Below are 22,430 nucleotides of genomic sequence, written 5' to 3'. Positions count from 1 at the left end.
TTTTCTTTTATTTTGAAAGTGTAAATGATGGAAATAAAATCTAACTTTTGTTGACATATTATAAGAATGTCTAATCTGAAATGTGATGCCTTTTGGAGATTTTTCCATCTTTCCGTGGCTTCTTTATGCACATCAATACAAAATTTTTACCTGGGGTGCCCAAACTTTCGATCCCCACTGTATGTGTAATGGGCAGAGGGGAGTGGTTACTCCACATATTTTGTATTTGTTTACCTTGTCATTTATTGTGGTGCTTGATACTTTTCAGCCCTATTCCTCCTCTCAGGGAACTTGACCTACAAGGTTGATCAGTCCCTACTGCTTCTTTTTCAGCTTACCCTTCAGAGTTCTTCAGTAACTGCTGATCCTGCTCACAGCACAGGTCCTTCAATCCATCCTAGTATGTTTTCCTGGCATTTCTATTGTGGAACGCTCTGGAGACCCTATTTGAAGATAATCAGTTTCATGGATTCTTGTAGTTTGAGCAATGCCGAGCATCCTATCATGTACACACTTCATCTAGAAAGCAATTGTCTTGTGTCTAGTGCTGACAGCCTTGGATCACCATAGAGCCAAATCCTTTTCCCCACCTTTCCTTTTCAAGGTTTGTGGTTTCAAGGTTTGTGGGATTGCTTGGACCTACCCTTATCCCAGTCCCTATCAGACTTTTCTTATGTATTATGTTCTCTGGGCAAAAAACTAAGTTGATCTCTTAGGCCAAGAGGTTCTGGAGGGTATTTGCTTTTCTTTGGTAGGAAGTGGGACTTTCATTTCCCCCTCGCCCTTGGAATACCCTTTTGATGGGCGTATCCTCTTATTTTATCTTGTGTATGGTCCTCTGGAACAGACAGTTCTTGAGTTGTCGGGGGATTCTTCTATGGCCCAATGTTTTGGCCTATTTACTGCGGCGGTCAGCCCCGTACAGGCAAAGTGACGTAGGACTATGTCGCTAGCCTGTGAGCCTCTAGGGGGCAAGCGCACGCCGCCAGAGGCGTGCTCCCGCTCTTTCCCTAAGAAGTCCGCGCGTGTGACTGGTGGACCAGATGTCCGCCGGCCACTCGCAATCTCCCCGTAGAGAGGGAGAAAGGCAGGCAGCTGATGTAAACAAAGCCGAATGTCATTCTCCCTGATGTAAGAACAGAGATCATACGATCCTGCTATGTAGGATCGTATGTCTCTGTGCTTACATCACTAGCCACACCCCTTTACAGTTAGAAGCATGCCCCTAGGGACACACTTAACCCCTGCATCACCAATAAAGTTAACCCCTTCCCTGCCAGTGTCATTTTTACAGTAACAGTGCATATGTATAAAACTGATTACTGTAGTAATGTCACTGGTAACCCCAAAAGTGTCAAAAATGTCAGTCAAGGGTCCGATCTGTCCGCTGCAATGTCGCAGTCCCGCAAAAAAAATTGCAGATCGCCGCCATTACCCGTTAAAAAAAAAAAATACCAAAAATGACAGAAATCTTTCCCTTAGTAAACACAATAACTTTTGCGCAAACCAATCAAAATAAGCTTATTGAGATTTTTTTTTTTACCAAACATATGTAGCAGAAAACAAATTGGCCTAAAATGTTAAAAAATTTAGATTTTTACATTTTTTTTTTGGAATTTCATATAAAAAGATGTGAAAAATAATGTTATTTTTTTCAAAATTGTCGCTCTTTTTTTGTTTATAGCGCAAAAAGTAAAAATAGCACAGGTGATCAAATACCACCAAAAGAAAGCTCTATTGTGGGAAAAAAAGGACGTCAATTTCATTTGGGTACAGCGTCGCACGACCGCGCAATTGTCCGTTAAATTCACGCAGTGCCGAATCGCAAAATAGGGCCTGGTCAGGAAGGGGGTAAAATCTTTTGGGGCTTAAGTGGTTTAACATAGTTATTTTCCAAACTTTCCCTTACAGATCTGTTTTCTTTTCCTTTGATTTAGCCTAGTAAATTATTTTCTTGTTGACCACATTATGTTGCTGCTCTTTCTTTCTATTTTAGTAGTTAGTTTTCCAGCTGTTTGTTTAATGGTTACCTGGCTGGTCCTCCATTTTCATTGAATGGGGCCCATGGTTTCTGTTAGTATGAGTTTCCTTTATAACTGAAACTCTCTGTAGTTTGTCTTGAACTCCAGGTGACACTTGGTGCCCTCCCCTTGTGGCAGTTATCCTATTTTTGCATGTCCTCATTAAGTTTTGATTCAGGCATTGATTCCTTTAGAAACTCTGTTGTGTGATCAGTTGGACCTTTTAGTGACTGTTGCCCACACCTTGGTTTAACTGCCTTTGGATATCAGAAATTACGAAAATGGTATTGGCTCTCTGTGCTTCTCTTTGCAATTTAGGTAGACCATGGCTGGTAGAGGAGGGGCTAGTAATGTGCATACATAGCTTACACATCACAGCACCCTACCTCAGTACTTCTCAATAGTTCTCAGCCATAATGCATCAGTTGGGGCTGCTAGGCAAATATCAAAATGCTTTAGGCTCCATGTACACGGGACGCTGGAAATGGCCGTTTAGGAGCAGTTGGGCGTTTTTTTCAGAAGCCCCTGAACCCATCTACATTTTATCTTATCTGTCCATGTACACCAGGTCGTTTACAGTCATTTGCAGGCAGTTGCGTTCAGGGACTGTTTTTAGAACGCAATTATTTGCGTTCGAACGTGTGTTTCCCGGCGTTTCAAACGCACAAACGCGTCCGAACGCGTCCAAACGCGATGACCCGCGTTTAGCGTTCGCGTTTTTCCATTTTAAAGGGGAATAATTTTTTTGACCTCTAGGAACGCTTCTAAACGCAAACGCCGCTAAACGCCCGCTAAACGCGGGTACAAACGTGACCGAACGGACGTTTCAAACGTCCTAAAAATTACAGCATTCAAAGGGACTTTTAACAACGTCCCGTGTACATGGAGCCTTAAAGTTGAACTCCAGGGAAACTAAAATGCTCACTTGCTTGCAATAAGGCTGCCCCTGCAAGGGCTGATGTTTAACAGGTGAGAAAAAGCAGTTTTCTTAACTTGATCCTCCATTCCCATAGACTTCCTCCAAGCTCTAAGACTGGTCCCTGGAGCCTCCTTTTCCTTTAATTTAAATGTAAGCCTTTAATTTAAAGGAGCATTCCATGTTCTGCTTTATGTAATCAGTGCCAGCAATCAACGTTAGTGATCTACAGTAAACAAAGGTGTAAATCAATGGCTGTACAGATGAAATTCCTTTTAAGGAGTGATTGTAGAAGGTCATAGGTCAGACCTGAATCTTAATAAAATTCTGTAGCATGACCAAACATATGAGATACAGTATATCATATTGAATGTCTGACAACGCACAGAAATTACAGGTAGGAAAATATACAAACTTAGTAAGAAAATGTGCGAACACCAGGAAATCTTTTTAAACAGACTAATAGAAAGAAAGATATACTGGTACTGTAATCACATAACAAGAAATACGTTGGGTGTGGAAAGAGAATGTAAACATGCAGTATACATAAAATATATACCATACTACATATTAAATATTTCAGATTATTTTATCTAATAGCAGGTCCCAACAGATGAGTCCAAGTACTCCGCCTGTAGTTTGGTGGTCTTGAATGAACAGCAGATAGGAGTGTTGTAAGTAGCATTCAATGGGAAGCTTTTCAGTTTTTTAAAATTAGTTTTTCTAGCAGGGCATTGCACTTGCTCAAGACTACTGCCAATATTGAGAACATACTGTAGAGTTGATAATATAAAATAAATAAATCTGTTGGCTATTTCTTAAAATTTCCAGTCTCTAGGCATCTTTGTTTCAATGGCCCACTGTAAGATGTCAGTCCACGTAATTAAGACTGATGCTTTATTATAACCTGGGAACTGCTTGCTATGTGTGATTATTGTTTGTTTTAAACACTGATATATAAGGAATTCATATTTTATCATGACATGACATTAAATGAAAAGTGGTATAAATGATCACTTTTAACATTTTGCTACAGGTGTTGGAAAGTTCATTTTCTCCAAGTTGAACTTTTTCTTGTACATATTCCTTTAGAGTGGTTAAGCTTAACGTGCTCAGAAAGCTAAATGTTTTTGGTAGTGAGTGGATGATGTAGAATCATCTTTCTGGCTGTCTATTGTAGACACTGCTGCACTAAAATGTCATGGTCTTCAATCTTGCCACAGAGACTAGAAAGCAGTCTCATTATGATTACTGTCAAATTGCAAAGCCCAATGTCAGGCTACCCCCTGCTGTATTTTAAGATTTCGTTTTTATACTCACCTTTTCCCCGTGTCTTCACCAAAAGATGCAGAGGCCCTACACTTCACGTGATGATGGAGGACGGTCCTCAATATTGCAGAAAGAGGTACTGATGTCAGTGCCACTCAATTTATCATTACTCTGTGAATGGAGAATGCTCTATACTCAATATATTTCCTCAGTCTTCAGCTTGAATGACACCAGACATCATTCAATCCAGAGCACTGAGGAATTCTAGTTATAGGATAGTAGTTCCTGTGACAGCTCCAGAGAGAAGGTGAGTATCGCAGCCCCAGATCTCCTTTCTTGCTGAGGATTTTTTTATTTTTAGCTTCGCACAGAGTTGGGCTTTAATAGTTCAAACTTTGGGCCTGCTGCCCTTACTTTTGCTTCACAAAGAAGCAGGTTGCTGACTGGCAATTGGTAAATAATAACCTGCATAAATGTTTTAGATCAGTGACTTGACTGAATAGTGAAATAACAGTATGAAAGACAGCCCTGGAGCTCTTGTAATTCTGTTGTAACTGTTTTTTTTTAAGATATTCAATGCTGAATCAAGAAAAAAATAATCAGAATCAGGAAATCAATTGTATACGTAATGTATTCGATGTCCTTGAAGCGCCTATTAGTGTTCTCTTATAATTTAACTTTATGGATTATTACTGTTAGTCTCTTTTGGAAAATGCTAAATACATGACTTTGTCTGGTCTTCAACACTTTTACAGTAAGTCATTGACAGAGCCACATGAAACAAGTGACAGTCAGGCAGAAGTCACAATTCCTTCCATCTCTGTACATTATCTGGATCAGAGATTCAAAAATATTAAAGCCAAGGCACCAGCATGACACCCAGACAACCAATATCAAAATAGGTCTGCAATGAATGCCTATATATTTCGCTCACCACAAGTTTTCTTTAAACAAATTTCTCATCTTTAGTGGGACAGAAAATCTTTACTGCAGTCTACTGGAGTATGGGCAAACTGGCAAAACAAAAAGATTGTAAGCCAGCCCAGGATAGCCCTTCCTACTACTAGCACACTTCAATTTAATGCTAGTGTCCTAGGAGGATGGTTGTTTTTCTTCATCTCTGCTGCTGTGCAGACTAACCTTTTATTTTACTAGCACATCTTGTTTTTTTTTTTTGTCAGAGTTTTCCTCCTTTGGCGGGCAGTCTTTCAGCATGGTTGCCCTCAGACTGGCTTTCAGAGTAAGGCTCCATGTACACGGGACGCTGGAAATGGCCGTTTAGGAGCTGTTGGGCGTTTTTTTCAGAAGCCCCTGAACCCATCTACATTTTATCTTATCTGTCCATGTACACCAGGTCGTTTACAGTCATTTGCAGGCAGTTGCGTTCAGGGACTTTTTTTAGAACGCAATTATTTGCGTTCGAACGTGTGTTTCCCGGCGTTTCAAACGCGTCCGAACGCGTATGAACGCGTCCGAACGCGATGACCCGCGTTTAGAGTTCGCGTTTTTCCATTTTAAAGGGGAATCATTTTTTTTTACCTCTAGGAACGGTTCTAAACGCAAACGCCGCTAAACGCCCGCTAAACGCGGGTACAAACGCGTCCGAATGGACGTTTCAAACGTCCTAAAAATTCCAGCATTCAAAGGGACTTTTAACAACGTCCCGTGTACATGGAGCCTAATGCATCTGATACCGTATTTTGTAGATCATTTTCTATACTCTTGTAAAGGATAGCTGCAAAGTGCTTTACAGGTCCAGAGCTATTGTCCTGTCTCTGAAGACTCATTCAATGAGTGCATTGGGAGCTACTTCATTTTCATCGATTGTTAAATGCTATTATTCTTTTCCCAAGAGGGATTAATGCTGTGGGACTGTGCACTGCTATTATTTTCTGAATGGAGTGTCGTGTCGTGTGTGCACCCCGTGTTTTTTTCCTGCCATACAGTGTCAAGGCAGTATCTCCCAACTGCTGCAAAGAGCCACATGGACCTTTGATGTTATTTGGGGTGTAGGAGTATATCGCACCATGCCACAAGATGTTTGCTTAGTTTGGGGAGACAACCCAGTGGTATGGAGTACCCTAAGACTACTTTCTGCTTGCTTGGTTCCTGGGCTGATTGCAGCATACCTACTGATGTAACCAATGTCTGTAGCTTGTCTTCATACTGTCCTGTGCTGTTAGAGTCTCTCCCAGTTTCTGAGTCCTCTTTAGCTCCATGAGGTGTAGCTGGGTCCTCTGGCCTTTACCAAGGTTAAATCGCAAAGACCACAAGTGCGCTCTTGCTCCCTCTCCAACATATTCTGTATCTAATTGAAACACAACCTTGGCTGCAGAGACTCTGCGACTGATGAGCTTACCCCTGGAAAGCCACAGTCTTCATTGCTCCTAAATTAAAGGGGGCTGTTTTGGCTCTCATTAATATAATGCACACTGCTATGAAACTGGAGGTTTCTAGATTTGGGCAGTTAAAAATTTCTAAGGCCACAGCAACTTCTGCACCCACTTTTTCAGCTAATACTGTGGGGATCGAAAATACCACGATAAGTGTTTGCTCCCCCCAGGCACTTGCTAGCAATGCATCAATATTGTGAGAATTTTGTTAGAAAACTGGCTATAAAAACTATGGATACAGTGGTTAACAAGGCACTTACTATACCGGTGGTGAATGTACTTCCCTTAAGGACCAACTGATAAGCATTTGGAAGCCCTTTTTAAAACTTTGTTCTCATTGGTGGATCTTGCTTTATACCTTATCTTGGCTATGGCTTATTAGCTGTGACAGTTTTTGGAAGCCTCACTTCTTATCTTTCACATGTGCCTGATGTCAGTGCATTTGCACAGGGCATCAGGGCTAAAGTTCTGGACTGCAGAATCTTTGTGCAAGAAGTGCATGATCTGCATGATCTTCGAAGGACAATGTCTCTTTGGACTAGCTGTTAAAAACATTATCAAAAATGCTGCTGGTGACTCCCTGTAAAGTCTGGCATTCTAAGTCTGCCAAAGCCTCAGATAAGCCTCCCCACAACACTTTTCAGAACAAGAGAGGGGACGTTTTTTACCCTTTGCAGATGCTTGGGCAGCTTGAACTCCGTAAACCCGGGTGCAGGAAGTGGTGTTCCAGGTGTACAAACTCAAGTTTTACTTTCTGCCCCTTTCTTTTATCCTCACATTCAATTTCCTGTGTGTCCATGCAGGCTAACAAATCTATATTGAGCCCCCAGGGTCATCCATCTGAATTACAGAGTTATTGCCCCAGTCCCTGTGACAGAACAGTTCAGGAATTTTACTCCAAGCTGTTCACTGTTCCTAAATCAAAAGGGCATTAGTTGCCTCCCTTTACCAGGTAGACCTCTGATCTCAGGGTCAGACTCTTTTGTTCAGAAGCTATTTGACTATCTGACTTTCTGCTTTTGCATCAGAGTTTTGGGGTTTGTATCCAGGCACGAGGTTCCCCTAGCAGCAGCAGTGGGCGCTTTTGTGGCTGTGTGTGGGATCAGTGCATCCTGATCAATGCATTTCCTCCCCTAAAAATTCTTCCTCATCTACTTATCTATTAGGACCTTTTTAATGCCAAAGGTAGTTTCTGACTTTGACCTTAACCTCTGTCATTAAATGGAAATTTCCCTCCATTGTCTGGATGTTGTTTGGGCTATGCAAGTCTATCACTAAGTCACTGTTGATTCTCTTTTTGTAAAGGGGGCTTTGACTTTTCTTCCCACCATTTGGGCTGGCTCAGTCAAACCATCATTCAAGCTTATAGTCTCAAGGAAAAGGCTACATTATTTTAAAGGACCCCCATACTTTGAGAGTTCTTTGACTTTTTATGTTCAAGTTTCTGTTTCCCAGATACACATGACTGCCACCTGGTCTTCTGTTTACATGTTCTCAAAGTTCTACCAGGTAGCTGTTTTGGCCTCATCTGATGCTAGCTTTGGTTGTGCAGTCCTTTTGGCAGTTTCTAAATTCTCTTTTGTTTTTTCTTGGGCCTATTAGTGATTGTTTGCTGTGTTGCCCATCCCTCTGTTAAATTGCTTTTGAATTTTCTGCAGGCTAAAGACGTTCTGTGTTCCTTGATGGAGAAAAAAAGGAAATAATTTTACAAAAAATCCTTTTCTTGGACTCCATTGAAGGACACATGTCCTGCCCCTCTAGGTTTATAATTATGCTCTCTGCAACAAAACGTAGGCATCCTAGTAGTAGGAGGGGTTATCCTTGGCTAGACTACAGTTTTTTCCTCCCAAAACATCTTCCAGGGCACTGTCTCTTGGCCCTACTTGTTTGGTGTGTTAAATAGGGTTTTGGACCCCATTTTCTGGGAGTTCTACAGGCCCTGTATTCTGCCCCGTAAATGCAAGTCAGGCTTTAAGGCCATCTCTGTCCCCTCTCTCCACTGATTTTCACAAATACGATAGAGACCTTGGCAGTAGCCATCCGGGCTGACCCAGACATCCATGGGCTTTATTGTGGCTCACAGGAGTACATATGCGCTCTATTTGCAGATGATATACTCCTATTTGTGACCTCTCCTTTGATTTCCACACCTAATATTCTATGTTTACTTAAGGAATTTGGGGCAGTATCAGGGCTGAAGATGAATGCATCAAAGTCGGTGGCCTTAAATGTTACAATTCCTGCTTACTCGCCTCAAGGGACACTTTCCCTTTAGCTGGAGCAAAATAAATATACCATAATTAGGAGTGCAACTTACAGGTAATATAAACTCACTTTATAGATTTAATTAATTTCCCTTATTCAGGAAATTGGAGGCTGACTTGTAGCAATGGTCTTTATATCTCTCCTGATTCGGCAGGATCCATACCTTTAAAATTACCCTACTTCCCAGACATCTTTACTTTTTTTGCTCTCTCCCCACTCCTATTCCCCGTGCGATTCTACTTGAATTTCCAATCTAAAGTGACGTGGTATGTGTGGAGGCGGAAGGGGCATAGGTCAGCAACAGATACTGTTTCAACCTAAAACGAGAGGTGGTTTGGGACTACCAAATCTCACACTGTACTACCATGTGGCTTAATTAGCACAGCTTTTCGTGGCTTACTCGAATTTCGCTAGGCCAGACTGGATACAGATGGAGTTATATCCTGGATTACCTGTTGTGGTATCAGCCCAAACAGTGAACTCCCATTTTAGCGCCAGACCATATGCCGCACACTGAATCGAATTGGTCTGCATGGCTGTTGTCCAAAAAGGAAACCTCTTCGAAAGATGATGCACAAGGAAGCCCGCAAACAGCTTGCTGAAGACCAGCAGACTAAGAACATGGATTACTGGAACCATGTCCTGTGGTCTGATGAGACCAAGATAAATATATCTGGTTCAGATGGTGTCAAGTGTGTGTGGCAGCAACCAGGTGAGGAGTACAAAGACAAGTGTGTCTTGCCTACAGTCAAGCATGGTGGTGGAAGTGTCAAGGTCTGGGGCTGCATGAGTGCTGCCGGCACTAGCGAGCTACAGTTCATTGAGGGAACCATGAATGCCAACATGTACTGTGACATACTGAAGTAGAGCATGATTCCCTCCCTTCGGAAACTGGGCCACAGGGCAGTATTCCAACATGATAACGACCGCAAACACATCTCCAAGACGACCACTGCCTTGTTAAAGAAGCTGAGGGTAAAGGCAATGGACTGGCCAAGCATGTCTCCAGACCTAAACCCTATTGAGCATCTGTGGGGCATCCTCAAACAGAAGATGGAGGAGAGCAAGGTCTCTAACATCCACCAGCTCCATGATGTCGTAGTGGAGGAGTGGAAGAGGACTCCAGTGGCAACCTGTGAAGCTCTAGTGAACTCCATGCCAAAGAGGGCTAAGGTAGTGCTGGAAAATAATGGTGGTCACACAAAATATTGACACTTTTGGGCCCAATTTAGACATTTTCACTTAGGGGTGTACTCACTTTTGCTGCCAGCGGATTAGACATTAATGGCTGTGTGTTGAGTTATTTAGAGGGGGCAGCAAATTTACACTGTTATACAAGCTGTACACGCGCTAATTTACATTGTAGCAAAGTGTCATTTCTTCAGTGTTGTCCCATGAAAAGATATTTTAAATATTTACAAAAATGTGAGGGGTGTACTCACTTTTGTGAGATACTGTGTGTATATATATATATATATATATATATATATATATATATATATATATATATATATAATTTTTTTTTGCTTCTTACCTGCCTTAAATGATTTCTCTAAATCTGTGTTTTTAATAAATCCTTTGGTAGTTTTTTTCTGCTAAGGCACTTAAGTGAAAGTGAGCCAAATGAAATGATGCTTTTTGATGAAACAACTGAGAGCTTTTCAGCTGCTCCAGGCTGGAAGAAAAAAAATCAGGGACCTGGAGTGTGCTTCTGACGTGAATGTAAACAGAAAAACACAAAAAAACATAGTAAAGATGTCCCATGTTGTTCATGATTCAGAGCAAGAGAGTGTTAAATATACATCATTTATTGGCATATGATGAATTTCTGCAACGTGGACAACATGCTGTTTGCCAAAGTGAATAATTTGTTGTCAGGTCTCGTATTTTGTTACTCCACTTCTCTTAGTAATAGACTGTTTACATATTCTAAATAAAGAAGAAATCTTTGTTAAGAGTAGAAGACACAATATTGGAATGCCTACAAGATTTAGAACCTCAGTAGAATAGTGTATATCTGTCTTGTCTGGTTATTGGAATAGACTGTAACTGTGGTTGACTTTTGCTTGTATATGCAGGAAATAAAGGAACAAATTAGAAAAGCCTAATTGTATATTTAACCTTTTTGTATTACAGATCATACAGATGGAACATGGGGATTTCCTATGAGTGAGTATTTGAAGGAGAGGAGCTGCCACATTGGTAGGAATGCTAGAATGTCAGCTTGTTTGGTAAGTTGCCATGTTGTGACTTAAAAGTCACTTGTCAATATTCATGTCATTTGATGGTTCGCTGTAAATCTTGAGTAAAAACAACTGTTCAGCACAGATCCTTTTCGTCATGCAAAACCAAAGTCACGTGCACAACAAATTCAATTTAAACAGATGTTTGTTAGCCAAAATATTATGTCTGTGGAGGTAGTTAATATGAACACCATTTCAGAAATCTGACTTTCTTCAAAGTTTGTAGCTATGATTCACAGGAACTGGGTTTAATATTTTCTGGGAAAAGTGAAGTTTTTCAGCATGTAGGAGCTCACTATTTCCTGAAGGATTGTAGTATGCTTTAGCAACCTATTACCACATGTTATGAGTAAATTGGATTATAAACCATATACTTTAAAGTGACCTTTAGCTCCATTTTGATGTTTTAAAAGAAAAAAAAATTAAAGTCCTGCCTAAGTCCATAGGCTGTAAAACGCCTGCTATAACCTTTATAACCAATGTTATGTTATCCAAAACCTTAATGTTTAGTGCATTGTAGTGATGATTGCACACCAACACAGAACATCTGCACTGAAATTTAAAAAAATGCAGTATGTATTAAATGTTGTGTTTTGAATTGTTTTAGGGTCTGTTCATTTTGAATGGGCTGCTTAAAACAATGCACCCAGACACACAAAATAATTGTGAGCATTGCGGTTGTAGTGTGATCCACCCCTTATTTTACACAACACTTATGCTTAAAGCAGACGTAGCAATTTGCTATCAGGTAGGGTATTTTGGTAGATGAGAATTTATTATGCTCTTCTGCCAAAAATCTTTTTTTATATCTGCTAGCATTTTTTATTCTCTCACAGACTGGGGTTGCAGGCAGGTACAGTGTACAGCCATAGCATCTTTCAGATGTCAGGAAAGGAGCCAGGTGCCAAGATTATAGAACTACAGCACACATGTATTGGAGTTGCACCACCAATGCCTTCCCAATGGGTGAAGCAGTAAGCCAGTGGACCTGGAAGAAGAGGAGAAAGACATGGCACCCATAGGAAGGGAATGCAGGTAGCTCGAACCTCACCTCGCTGGAGGAAACCCCACCCAGAAGTAAAGGCGTCATAGTATGCCAGTGTGCTGCGCACATTTGCATATTTTTCCAAATGCTTTTCGCTCCTAATACAGTTTAATGTTGCTTAAAGTAGCTTAATCCTTAATTCTTTCAGGTTGCTCAACTGTGCATTATGATATAAAAACCCAGATTAGGTATTGATCCTGTGAGTTTAAAAGGGAAGACTACATATAGCAGCCACACAGGTTCCAGTCAAACATATCACTTTCATTGCTATCATTTAGTGTATCTTATAATGTTCAATTAAAGCGGAACTAAAGTCTAAAATAAAAGCTGATAGGCAGTAGAGGTTTTAACAGAAGAGATTTTGCACTTCTCCTCTGTAAAAAAACGAAACAGAATCTTACAGATCCCGAGACTAGAGCCAGGTGCTGGGATAATATAACCCCATTGCACATCTGCATGAATTGCAATGTGAATGACTAAAGGGAGAAGATGCCAGGCCCCAAAGAAGTAGTGGAGAATATGGCAGAAATTAAATGGTGACTGGGACTGGGAAGCTGGTGGTAAGTCTGCCATAATGTGCACAAATATTGTGCTCCTGCAATCCCACCAAATTCAAATTCCACTTTAACAAATACACCTAGTCTATTTTACAGAGCATACATATCAAAATTTCCCAAGCATATTACTACATTTTAGAATATTTTCTGGACTTTAAAGCAATACTCTACCTTGCTTATTTCTGTATTTCACTTTTTCAGCCTTCATGTGATTAAAAAATAAGTTGTAAATTGACCACTTATAAAAAAAAGAAAGAAAAAACCTAAGGTGCCAGTCACACAACTGCCATCCATGATTCAGAGACATAGGCCTACAAGAGTGCATATATTTAAATGCAAAATAAAAACAGAAAAACACAAAAGCAAAAAAAAAAAAACTCTGTAAAATCAACACTCGAAAATAAGAGATATAAAAAAAGTATAATGTACACCTAAGAAATTAAGAAATTAATTAATGAGGAAGGATAGATTACAACATTGGTAGGCATAAATCATACTTGGGTTGGGATCAAGACAAGGAGCTATTATTTATTCTTTAGGTGTACATTATATATATATATATATATATATATATATATATATATATATATATATATATATTTATATACAGTGCCTTGTGAAAGCATTCGGCCCCCTTGAACTTTGCGACCTTTTGCCACATTTCAGGCTTCAAACATAAAGATATAAAACTGTAATTTTTTGTGAAGAATCAATAAGTGGGACACAACTGTTTGACAGTGGGGATGGTGTGTTCAGGGTGATGAGCTGTGTTGCTTTTACGCCAAACATAACGTTTTGCATTGTTGCCAAAAAGTTTGATTTTGGTTTCATCTGACCAGAGCACCTTCTTCCACATGTTTGGTGTGTCTCCCAGGTGGCTTGTGGCAAACTTTAAACGACACTTTTAATGGATATCTTTAAGAAATGGCTTTCTTCTTGCCACTCTTCCATAAAGGCCAGATTTGTGCAGTATACGACTGATTGTTGTCCTATGGACAGAGTCTCCCACCTCAGCTGTAGATCTCTGCAGTTTATCCAGAGTGATCATGGGCCTCTTGGCTGCACCTCTGATCAGTCTTCTCCTTGTATGAGCTGAAAGTTTAGAGGGACGGCCAGGTCTTCGTAGATTTGCAGTGGTCTGATACTCCTTCCATTTCAATATTATCACTTGCACAGTGCTCCTTGGGATGTTTAAGCTTAGGAAATATTTTTTGTATCCAAATCCGGCTTTAAACTTCTCCTCAACAGTATCTCGGACCTGCCTGGTGTGTTCCTTGTTCTACATGATGCTCTCTGCGCTTTAAACCGACCTCTGAGACTATCACAGTGCAGGTGTATTTATACGGAGAGTTGATTACACACAGGTGGATTCTATTTATCATCATTAGTCATTTAGGTCAACATTGGATCATTCAGAGATCCTCACTGAACTTCTGGAGAGAGTTTGCTGCACTGAAAGTAAAGGGGCTGAATAATTTTGAAATATCCAAAAAATTTCGTTCCACTTCATGATTGTGTCCCACTTGATTCTTCACAAAAAAATTACAGTTTTATATCTTTATGTTTGAAGCCTCAAATGTGGCAAAAGGTCGCAAAGTTCAAGGGGGGCGAATACTTTTGCAAGGCCCTGTGTGTATATATATATATATATATATATATATATATATATATATCATTTTTTTTTTTGAGTGTTGATTTTGCGGGTTGTTTTGCTCTTTTGTTATGTTTTTTTTGTTTTTTCATCTCATTACCTGACCACATTAGTGTTACTTTTTCTTATTAAATAATATTATAGGTAAATAGTTTAAGATTTACAAAGCAAACATTGGTAAAATAGACAGTAGAAGATTACAAGAAACATTACCGAGCAACAAGGCACCTGACTTCAGACCAGGAGGGGTGTGTTACAAAATAACCACAGATTAAACCACTATGCCCTTCTTGATACTAATGGGCCAGTAGCCTGCAGTGAAGACTAGGCCACTAAAACAAAAAAAGGTGGGTAGAATAACACAGGATCCTTCCAAAATGCTTGAAGCAATCCATTATCACTTACCCATATACACGGAATACTGGACATTAGTTACAGCTAATATATTTAGTAATATGTTTTAATGGTTAATCATGATAATAGCCTTACCATTACAGTACAATAATTATACAATTAAATTGTTGTACATGTTATAAAAATCTGATTGCGTCCCTCCATCCAAGTTTTATCATCCATCTGTTCCATTGTTTGTTTATAGATTTGCATTGTAGCTAGACCTTGTATACATATTAACTTAGATTTTGATTTCTCCCTGACATTCACAGACACTAGTGCCAAAGAAATATGTAGTGTTAATAATACATTTTAGGCGTGGAATGCAGAGACAGATCCAGATATGAACACAGGCTTTGATCAGTTGGGAATGTTCAAAATATGAAATGTGTTAAGATTTTGAATAACACTGTTAATTTTCTGCAAAGTTGGAGGCAAAATTATTATTTTCCATTCTTGGTGTCTACAAATTACCTACAGATGTTTGTTCCCATATATAACATTTAAAATTATATAAAAGGGAAACAAAAAGAAGAAAGGTGATGATTAATATTTTGTTTAAAGGTAACATGAGTTTGGTTCACTAATCCAAAATGTATTTCAGAGAAACAAATATTTTCAAACTGTAGTTAAATACTTACAACTGCTAGCCCCCCACTACTGTTGGCAGTAGGATATGTGTGCTGTCATTTACCAGGATGGAGGAACAGTGCTGGGCATGACGCCACCTAGTAGGTGGGACTGGTCTCTTCCGCAAGGGTGTCAAGACTATAGCACAGGAGGAAAAGGCTGTTGATGGCAAACCTGTAGGCCAGCAGTGGCAGGGCTGAGCAAAGGCTGGTAATGTTGTTGGTAGTCCAAAAGCCTACATAGAGTATTGTCACTCTCAACAGAGCACATCCTACTTACAGTGCATCTAGCAAGATAATAGAGCAGAGGAAAAATTTAAAGCACTTTGTTCATAATTGCTTCTTGCTGGTTTTAGTTTTTCACATTTGCCTGGACATACTTCTACAGCAATTCAAGTTTTACTGAAAAAGACCTGAACTTTCTTAAGTGCTGATTCCCAATGGCCAGTACCACATTGGTTCAGGTTGCTTGCAATGAATTACTGCACTTAAAGTACACCTATCAGAAAAGAATTATAGGCTGTGACTGCCTGCCTGTCACGTTGAACCATCAGCTTAAACACTTTGAATCTCTGCCACAGAACAAGGCTAGAGGTATAGAATTTTCTGACAGTTGTACTTCAAGCCACATTTAAATACAACAGCGCACACCCGAGGGACCTGTTTGCCCGTACAGGAATGCACAGCTGTTCCATGTATCCCTGTGCAGACAGTACCATTTATTTCAGTTGGGAAGCAGCGGCCACATGAAAACAGCCACTGCTTCCAATTTGACATTTATGTGCGTGCACGGCCCTGAGCGCAGACAGTGTTCAGGGCCGTACACCCATATAGCTGTCAGATTGGGAGCAGTGGCTGTGTTCATGCAGCCACTGTTTCCCCAATGACATTAATAGGACTACCTGCACAGGAATGCAGGGAACATGTGTGCATCCTCATGCAAGCAAACATGGCCCTTGCGTGGCTGAATGCAGTGATTCACCCATATGAACGGGCCTAAGAATTACCATTTTAGAATAGGAACTTTATTATTTATTTCTTTTTTTTTTTTTAAATCTGCATTAAAAAGATAATACCTGTTTTCTTTAGATCAAAGTATTACATTTTGGGGAGGCTCACTAAAACCAGACACATGCTATTCTGCACTGAAAAAGGGATAATTGGTTGACAGTAGAGAAATACATTTTCTTACATTCTGGAAAATCTTTATGGTATTACAAGCATATCCTATATAGCCCAACTGTTTGTAGCAATGCTCAAAACAGCCATATGTTATGTTCCAGGCTTTGTCTGGCCATCCTTCACCTTTTTTTTTTTTTTTTAAATAACAAACATGTTTTACTTACCTCTTTATTGGAAAAAAATACTTACCTCCTCTGTGCAATTGGTTTTGCACAGAGCAGCCCAGAACCTCCTCTTCTCGGGTCCCTCTTTGTTGCTCCTAGCCCCTCCCTCCTGTCGAGTGCCCCCACAGCAAGCAGCTTGCTATGGGGCAACCGAGCTGAGCTGCAGCTCCGTGTGTCTATTTAGACACAGAGCTGTGGTTCGGCCCCACCCCCTCTCTCTCCTGATTGGCTAACTGACTTTAATTGACTGCCACAGGATCCAGTGGCGCCACTGCTGTGTCTCAGTCAATCAGGAGGGAGAGTCCCGGACGGCCGAGGGAGAGTCCCGGATGGCCGAGGGACTCATGGACATCGCTGGATATAGATGGGACTCAGGTAAGTATTAAGGGATGCTGGGGAGGCTGCTTCACACAGAAGGCTTTTTATCTTAAAGCAATGAATACATTGAGATTAAAAACCTTCTGACTTTACAAATACCTAAGAGACCTCTTTGTAGAACCATCGTCTGTATGACTCTTGGCCAAGGCTTGTCTTTACAGATTGGCCATTCTTTAAACATATGATTTTCCTCATTCCAGATATGATACATTAGATTGTCAGTGATCATTTTTTGTGTGTATATGTGTGTGGGTACTGTGAGAACTAGCATCAAACAGTAGAGCTTTCAAGGACTGAGCCACTCACTTTATAGTCCAATTTTATCAAAAGAAAGTTTAGAAACAAAACATGAGTTTCCCTCACAGGGGTATTCAGCTCTTCCATCCAAACAAAATAAAGTTGGGCCTCCTGCCTTACACATACAGCAATGTGGTTCTGGTCTGGCCTTAAGCCCCGTACACACATACCGATCGTCGGCCAAACGATCGGCCATCTTTTGTCCGAGGGCTGTCTTGTCTGTTGAAAAGTGCAAAAGACTGCACACGAATTTTGTCGGCCAACAACAGCCGACTGCAAAAGTGATGTCATGTGATGGTTAACTTTCCTTGTCTTTTTTCTTTTCTGAGCATGCCCAGTCTTGCAAATCCGCTGTCTGTCGGCCGAAATCTGTACTGACTGGCGAACAATCCGCCGTTCTGGTGTTGGCCAACAAAAATTTTAATGCTTGCACAACAGATTCTGTTCGGCCGAAAATGCGCTGTAGGAAGCATCATACTAACAAGCCTACAATCGGCCGATCGGTCGTCGGCCGAATATTTACGGCCGACAATCGGTACGTGTGTACGGGGCTTTACTCTCCAGGCCCTTGCCTGTCTTCAACAGACTGTTTGCTCAGCAACTCTGTCCATATAACTAGCAGGCCCTAGCTGCCTTGGCTCCCACCTCTCTCCTAGATGGAGCTCTCCTCACTCCTGGGTAATGACCTCTTGTCCGTCGGGGTAGAGCCCAGAACTATGGTCAGATCTCTACAAAAAGCTCAGCACACACCTATGCAATCAGTGTACTGAATGCTCACAAAACCTGCACCAAGGATTGGAGATTTCATCCCACCCAGATCTCTAAAAATAAACAAGGAGGCTGGCGCTCTGAAGCACTGGGAAACAGCTAGTGTGCAGGCAAAATCATAAGACGAATAAAAACAGAAAACAATGTATAACACAGATACCTATATAGCAATAGGCTGGGGTGAAGTCCATGTAATGAGGGAATGAGATGAAGGTCTGCACGAAGGGCCAGCTCTGCTGCACAGGAAGTCAATCTGTCAAAAGGATGAAGCAAAAACACAAGCGGAGCGCCTCTAAGTGCAATACGTTTAATGGAAGTAAAACATACAACAGGTGGTAACTCACTAGATGTGGATGAAGTAAAGGCTCAAAGACAAACGTCCTGGGGTCAAGCTGTCCATGTAGCTACTGCCGGGAGGAAGGATATAGAGAGGATCTGATCCGGTAGATGAAGCAGCGGGGAGATGCCGGCTCTATCTTCCCCGGGACCGGGCTCTCAAGGCAGGCGGGGACTCAGCTTCAGCCGTAGGACGTAAGCACGGTCAGGGGTGCACACGACGCGTTTCAGAGCGTGCGCCAAGCTCGTGGAGAGCGTGCGCGCTCTTTTTTCAAGTGTAGATGCGGTGACCGCTGTTTTTGCTTCACCCAGATCTCTAAGGAAGCTCCAGGTCCCAAAACAGACTTCAGGAAACAATGAGGAAACTGAAAAGCCAGAAACTGAGAATCCTGGGTTATATCCTCTATTGAGGCCCTGGCAGAGGACCGCACTGCCTCAGTACCTATATTTCTTTAGAGAAGCACTAAATCCTTAAAACAGGGCCATGTGTATACCAAGCAATGCAAATAAGCCAAATTGTTTTCACACACTTCTGATAGCACAGTAATCATAGTATAAAATAAAATGTTCTTTGTAAAAATATCCAGTTACCTGATTATGTCATCTGATGAAATCAGAAAAAAAAATGTTTTAAGTTTAGTATGAAATCAGTGTGTAGCATTGGCTGCTGCGATGTGTTAGGCACATAGCCAAGTCTAATGGAATTTTATTTTAGCTTAAGTCTCCAATTTTTTGTGAAAGTGTTTTCTCTATCTTCAGCTGCCTAAAATAAACGAAATAAAAGGTCTGATTAACAACCTTCCACACAAGGCTAACACATTGTAGTGGGTTTGTGTTTATTTAATGTCACATAATTAATCTGTTCATTCTGCCAGTACATATATAGCATTGTCTGACAAAATGATAAACAAATGGACCTTATCTTTTTTTGTTCCTTCTCAAGGCTCTAGAGCGTGTTGCGGTCGGCCAAGGGGTAAGTAGTTTTGTTTACTGAATTTCATGTATCTGTCTTCCTTCTGATTTTAGTTAGTGCATAACCTAAATGTGAACTTACAGTTCCCCATCTGCTTACATTAACTAATTTTACTGTTAGAGACATACAAACCTGAGAACTCTTCTGCATGTACATTGTTTTACATCTTTGATTATGTGATATGACATTGCTTAAATTTGTTATGTAAAAGAGCTGTTAATAGCATTCAGGGGTATTTTATATTATTATGTGTAGGTTTTAAGATCTAAACATAGCAGAATATATTTAACATAAATGCAGCACAGGGAAATGTTCCAGTACCCAGTTGCCTTTTATCCTTCTGAAGAATACCATTTTCTTAGCCTAAGCTAAAAGAACAATAGGCTGCATAGCAGTTACTAAGTGGTGGTGTTGGCTCTTTCAATTTGTAAATGTACATTTATATGTAAAACCGAACTTTTTTTTTTTTTTTCATTTTGGGCACAGTAGGGAAGATGGTTAAAACCTCTATCAGTTTTTTTTCCACTGAAACAGTGGGGAAAGGGTGCTGAACAAGTAAACTGAGACCAAAAGAAGGTGTAACAAGCCTGTTCTATGTATAACAAGCATGTAATAATGGTAGAAATGAAAAAAATATTTTTTATCTTACCGTAAAATCTTTTTCTCTGATGTTCATTGATGGACATAGCTTCATATCTTCATTGACTGATGGGTTATGCTGCTCTTCCTAGGAGTAGGACACTAGTTGGAAAAAGGGTGAACAAAAGTTAACAAGGCTTTGACTATGCCCATGGGCAGTCCCAGGGGGTATACTCCCACTTCCACTTCCTGCTCTAGGATCTCAGTTTTGTAACAAGCAGTGTCAGAAGAATCCAAAACCCAACTCCACAGAGGGGTTGGTGCTGTGTTTGTTGACTGTTGGGATGTCCCAAAGCAGTGTCATTATGAGGGGTGGGCACACAGCAAATTTTAAACAAAAAAAAGACTAACAGAAAAATAGCCAAACAGGTATTAAGGAGCCCAAATAGTAACAACTGGGGCTAACCAGCAGGAAAAAACACACCCTTAAGAGGCCGCAGCCTCCAACACAGTGGCCTGCAAAACCTTGCGGCCAAAAGCAGCATCCACAGATGCCAGGACGTCCACCTTGTAAAATTTAGTGAACGTATGCACAGGTGGCCACCTTGCACACCTGGACCACCGACGCCTGATGACGGAAGGCACAGGAGGCACTTAGCGCCCTTGTAGAATGCGCCTTAACAGGGAAAGAAGGAACCTGACGATTAATGGAATAGGCCTGCACCACCGTCTGCCTGATCCATCTAAAAATAGATGCAGCAGACATAGCCTGCCACTTACGGGGTCCATCCATGAGAACGAATAAGTAATCAGTTTTATGAATCATCTCAGTCGCCGCTAGGTACATCCTGATGGCACGAACCACATCCAAGGAATGTAAGGCAATCTCTTTTGGATGTCTTTGCTTAGGACACAGCGAAGGCAAAACAATGCCCTGATTCAAATGGAAGCCCGAGACGACCTTGGGAAGGAATGACTGAAACGGATGAAGAACCACCTTGCCCCTGTGAACCATCAGAAAGGCAACTGACAGGACAACGCAGCCAATTCAGAAACCCTGCGTGCCGAAAGTAATGGCCACCAAGAAGGCCACCTTCTGTGAGAGAGTCAATAAGGGAATCGCAAATATTCTCAAAAGGTGCCTTTTGAATAACAGATAACACCAAATTAAGATCCCACTGAGGCACCGGGGACCCCACAGGAGGGGCCACATGGCAAACTCCTTGCAGAAAAGTGTGAACCAAGGAATTTGAGGCTAACGGGCATTGGGAAAAAATTTCCAATGCAGAAATCTGGCCCCTAATGGGGCCCAGAGTTAAGTGCTTTTCTACACCTCCTTGTAGAAATTCCAGCAGACGCGATATCGAGAAGGCATGGGGGGGGAGACACCCCAAGTCTCACACCAAGTAATATATGCCTTCCAAGCCCGATGATAAATCTTCTGTGAAGTACATGTTCTTGCGCTTAACAGAGTAGGAATCACGGAATCCGACAATCCTCTATCTTTCAGTACCTGGCTTTCAATAGCCAGGCAGTTAAAGCCAGCGACTGTAAAGCAGGAAGGAAGATCGTCCTTGAGACAACAGATCTTCTCTGAGAGAAGGCCACCAAGGAGCATCGGCGACCAGATTTACCAACTGCGCATACCAAGATCAACAAGGCCAGTCTGGAGCCACCAGGATCGCTGGGATTCCTTCTGCCTTGATCCTGCGCAGAAATCTTGGCAGGAGCTGTAACCGAGGGAAGGCATAAACTAGATGATACTAACCCCAGGGGGCCACCAGAGCATTTGCGGTGTCTGCCAAAGGGTCTCGAGATCTTGCTACTGATCCTTCCTATTGAGTCGAGAAGCCAGTATGTCCACATCAGGAGTCCCCCACCGGAGGCACGATTGCTGAAACACCTCCAGATGGAGGGACCATTCGCCCGGACTCAGAGCCTACTGGCTGAGGTAGTCCGCCTGCCAATTTTCCACCACTGGAATGTGCACAGTAGAGAGGGCTGGAACATGTCGTTCTGCCCACCTCAGAATGCCAGCCACTTATTTAGTCGCAAGGGCACTCTTCGTGCCCCCTTGTTGATTGACATATTCACCGGCCGTTGCATTGTACGATTGAATCCTTACCGGACACCCTTGTAGACGATCCGTCCACTGGGACAGACAAACTCTGATCGCCCAGGTTTCCAGGATGTTGATCGGCAGAATGGACTCCTCCCGAGTCCAAAGTGCACGCCCAGGGTACCTCCCCACCCTGACAAACTCGCGTCCGTGAAGATCACCATCCAGTATAAGGGGAGGAAGGATTTCCCCTGATGAAGCGCTGGGGAACGGAGCCACCACAGCAAGGCGCCCCTCGTACCCTGGGTCAAC

The 22,430-nt window shown here is 41.5% G+C and overlaps 1 protein-coding gene across 2 annotated transcripts in view; it reads left to right on the top strand.

The window, feature by feature from the left end:
* METTL25 (methyltransferase like 25) overlaps positions 1-22,430 on the top strand; it is a 370,840-nt gene that overhangs the window by 236,414 nt on the left and 111,996 nt on the right. For both annotated transcript variants that reach the window (XM_082253366.1, XM_082253365.1), the window contains exons 7-8: positions 11,001-11,095; positions 19,451-19,480. In XM_082253366.1, coding sequence (XP_082109492.1) covers positions 11,001-11,095; positions 19,451-19,480 — 125 coding nt within the window. The remainder of the gene's footprint in view (positions 1-11,000; positions 11,096-19,450; positions 19,481-22,430) is intronic.

Source organism: Pelophylax lessonae (assembly GCF_965119305.1).
Source record: "Pelophylax lessonae genome assembly, chromosome: 4".
Classification (NCBI taxonomy): domain Eukaryota; kingdom Metazoa; phylum Chordata; class Amphibia; order Anura; family Ranidae; genus Pelophylax; species Pelophylax lessonae.
Note: the sequence above shows the minus strand (reverse complement) of the source record. Positions and strands in the feature narration are given on the sequence as shown.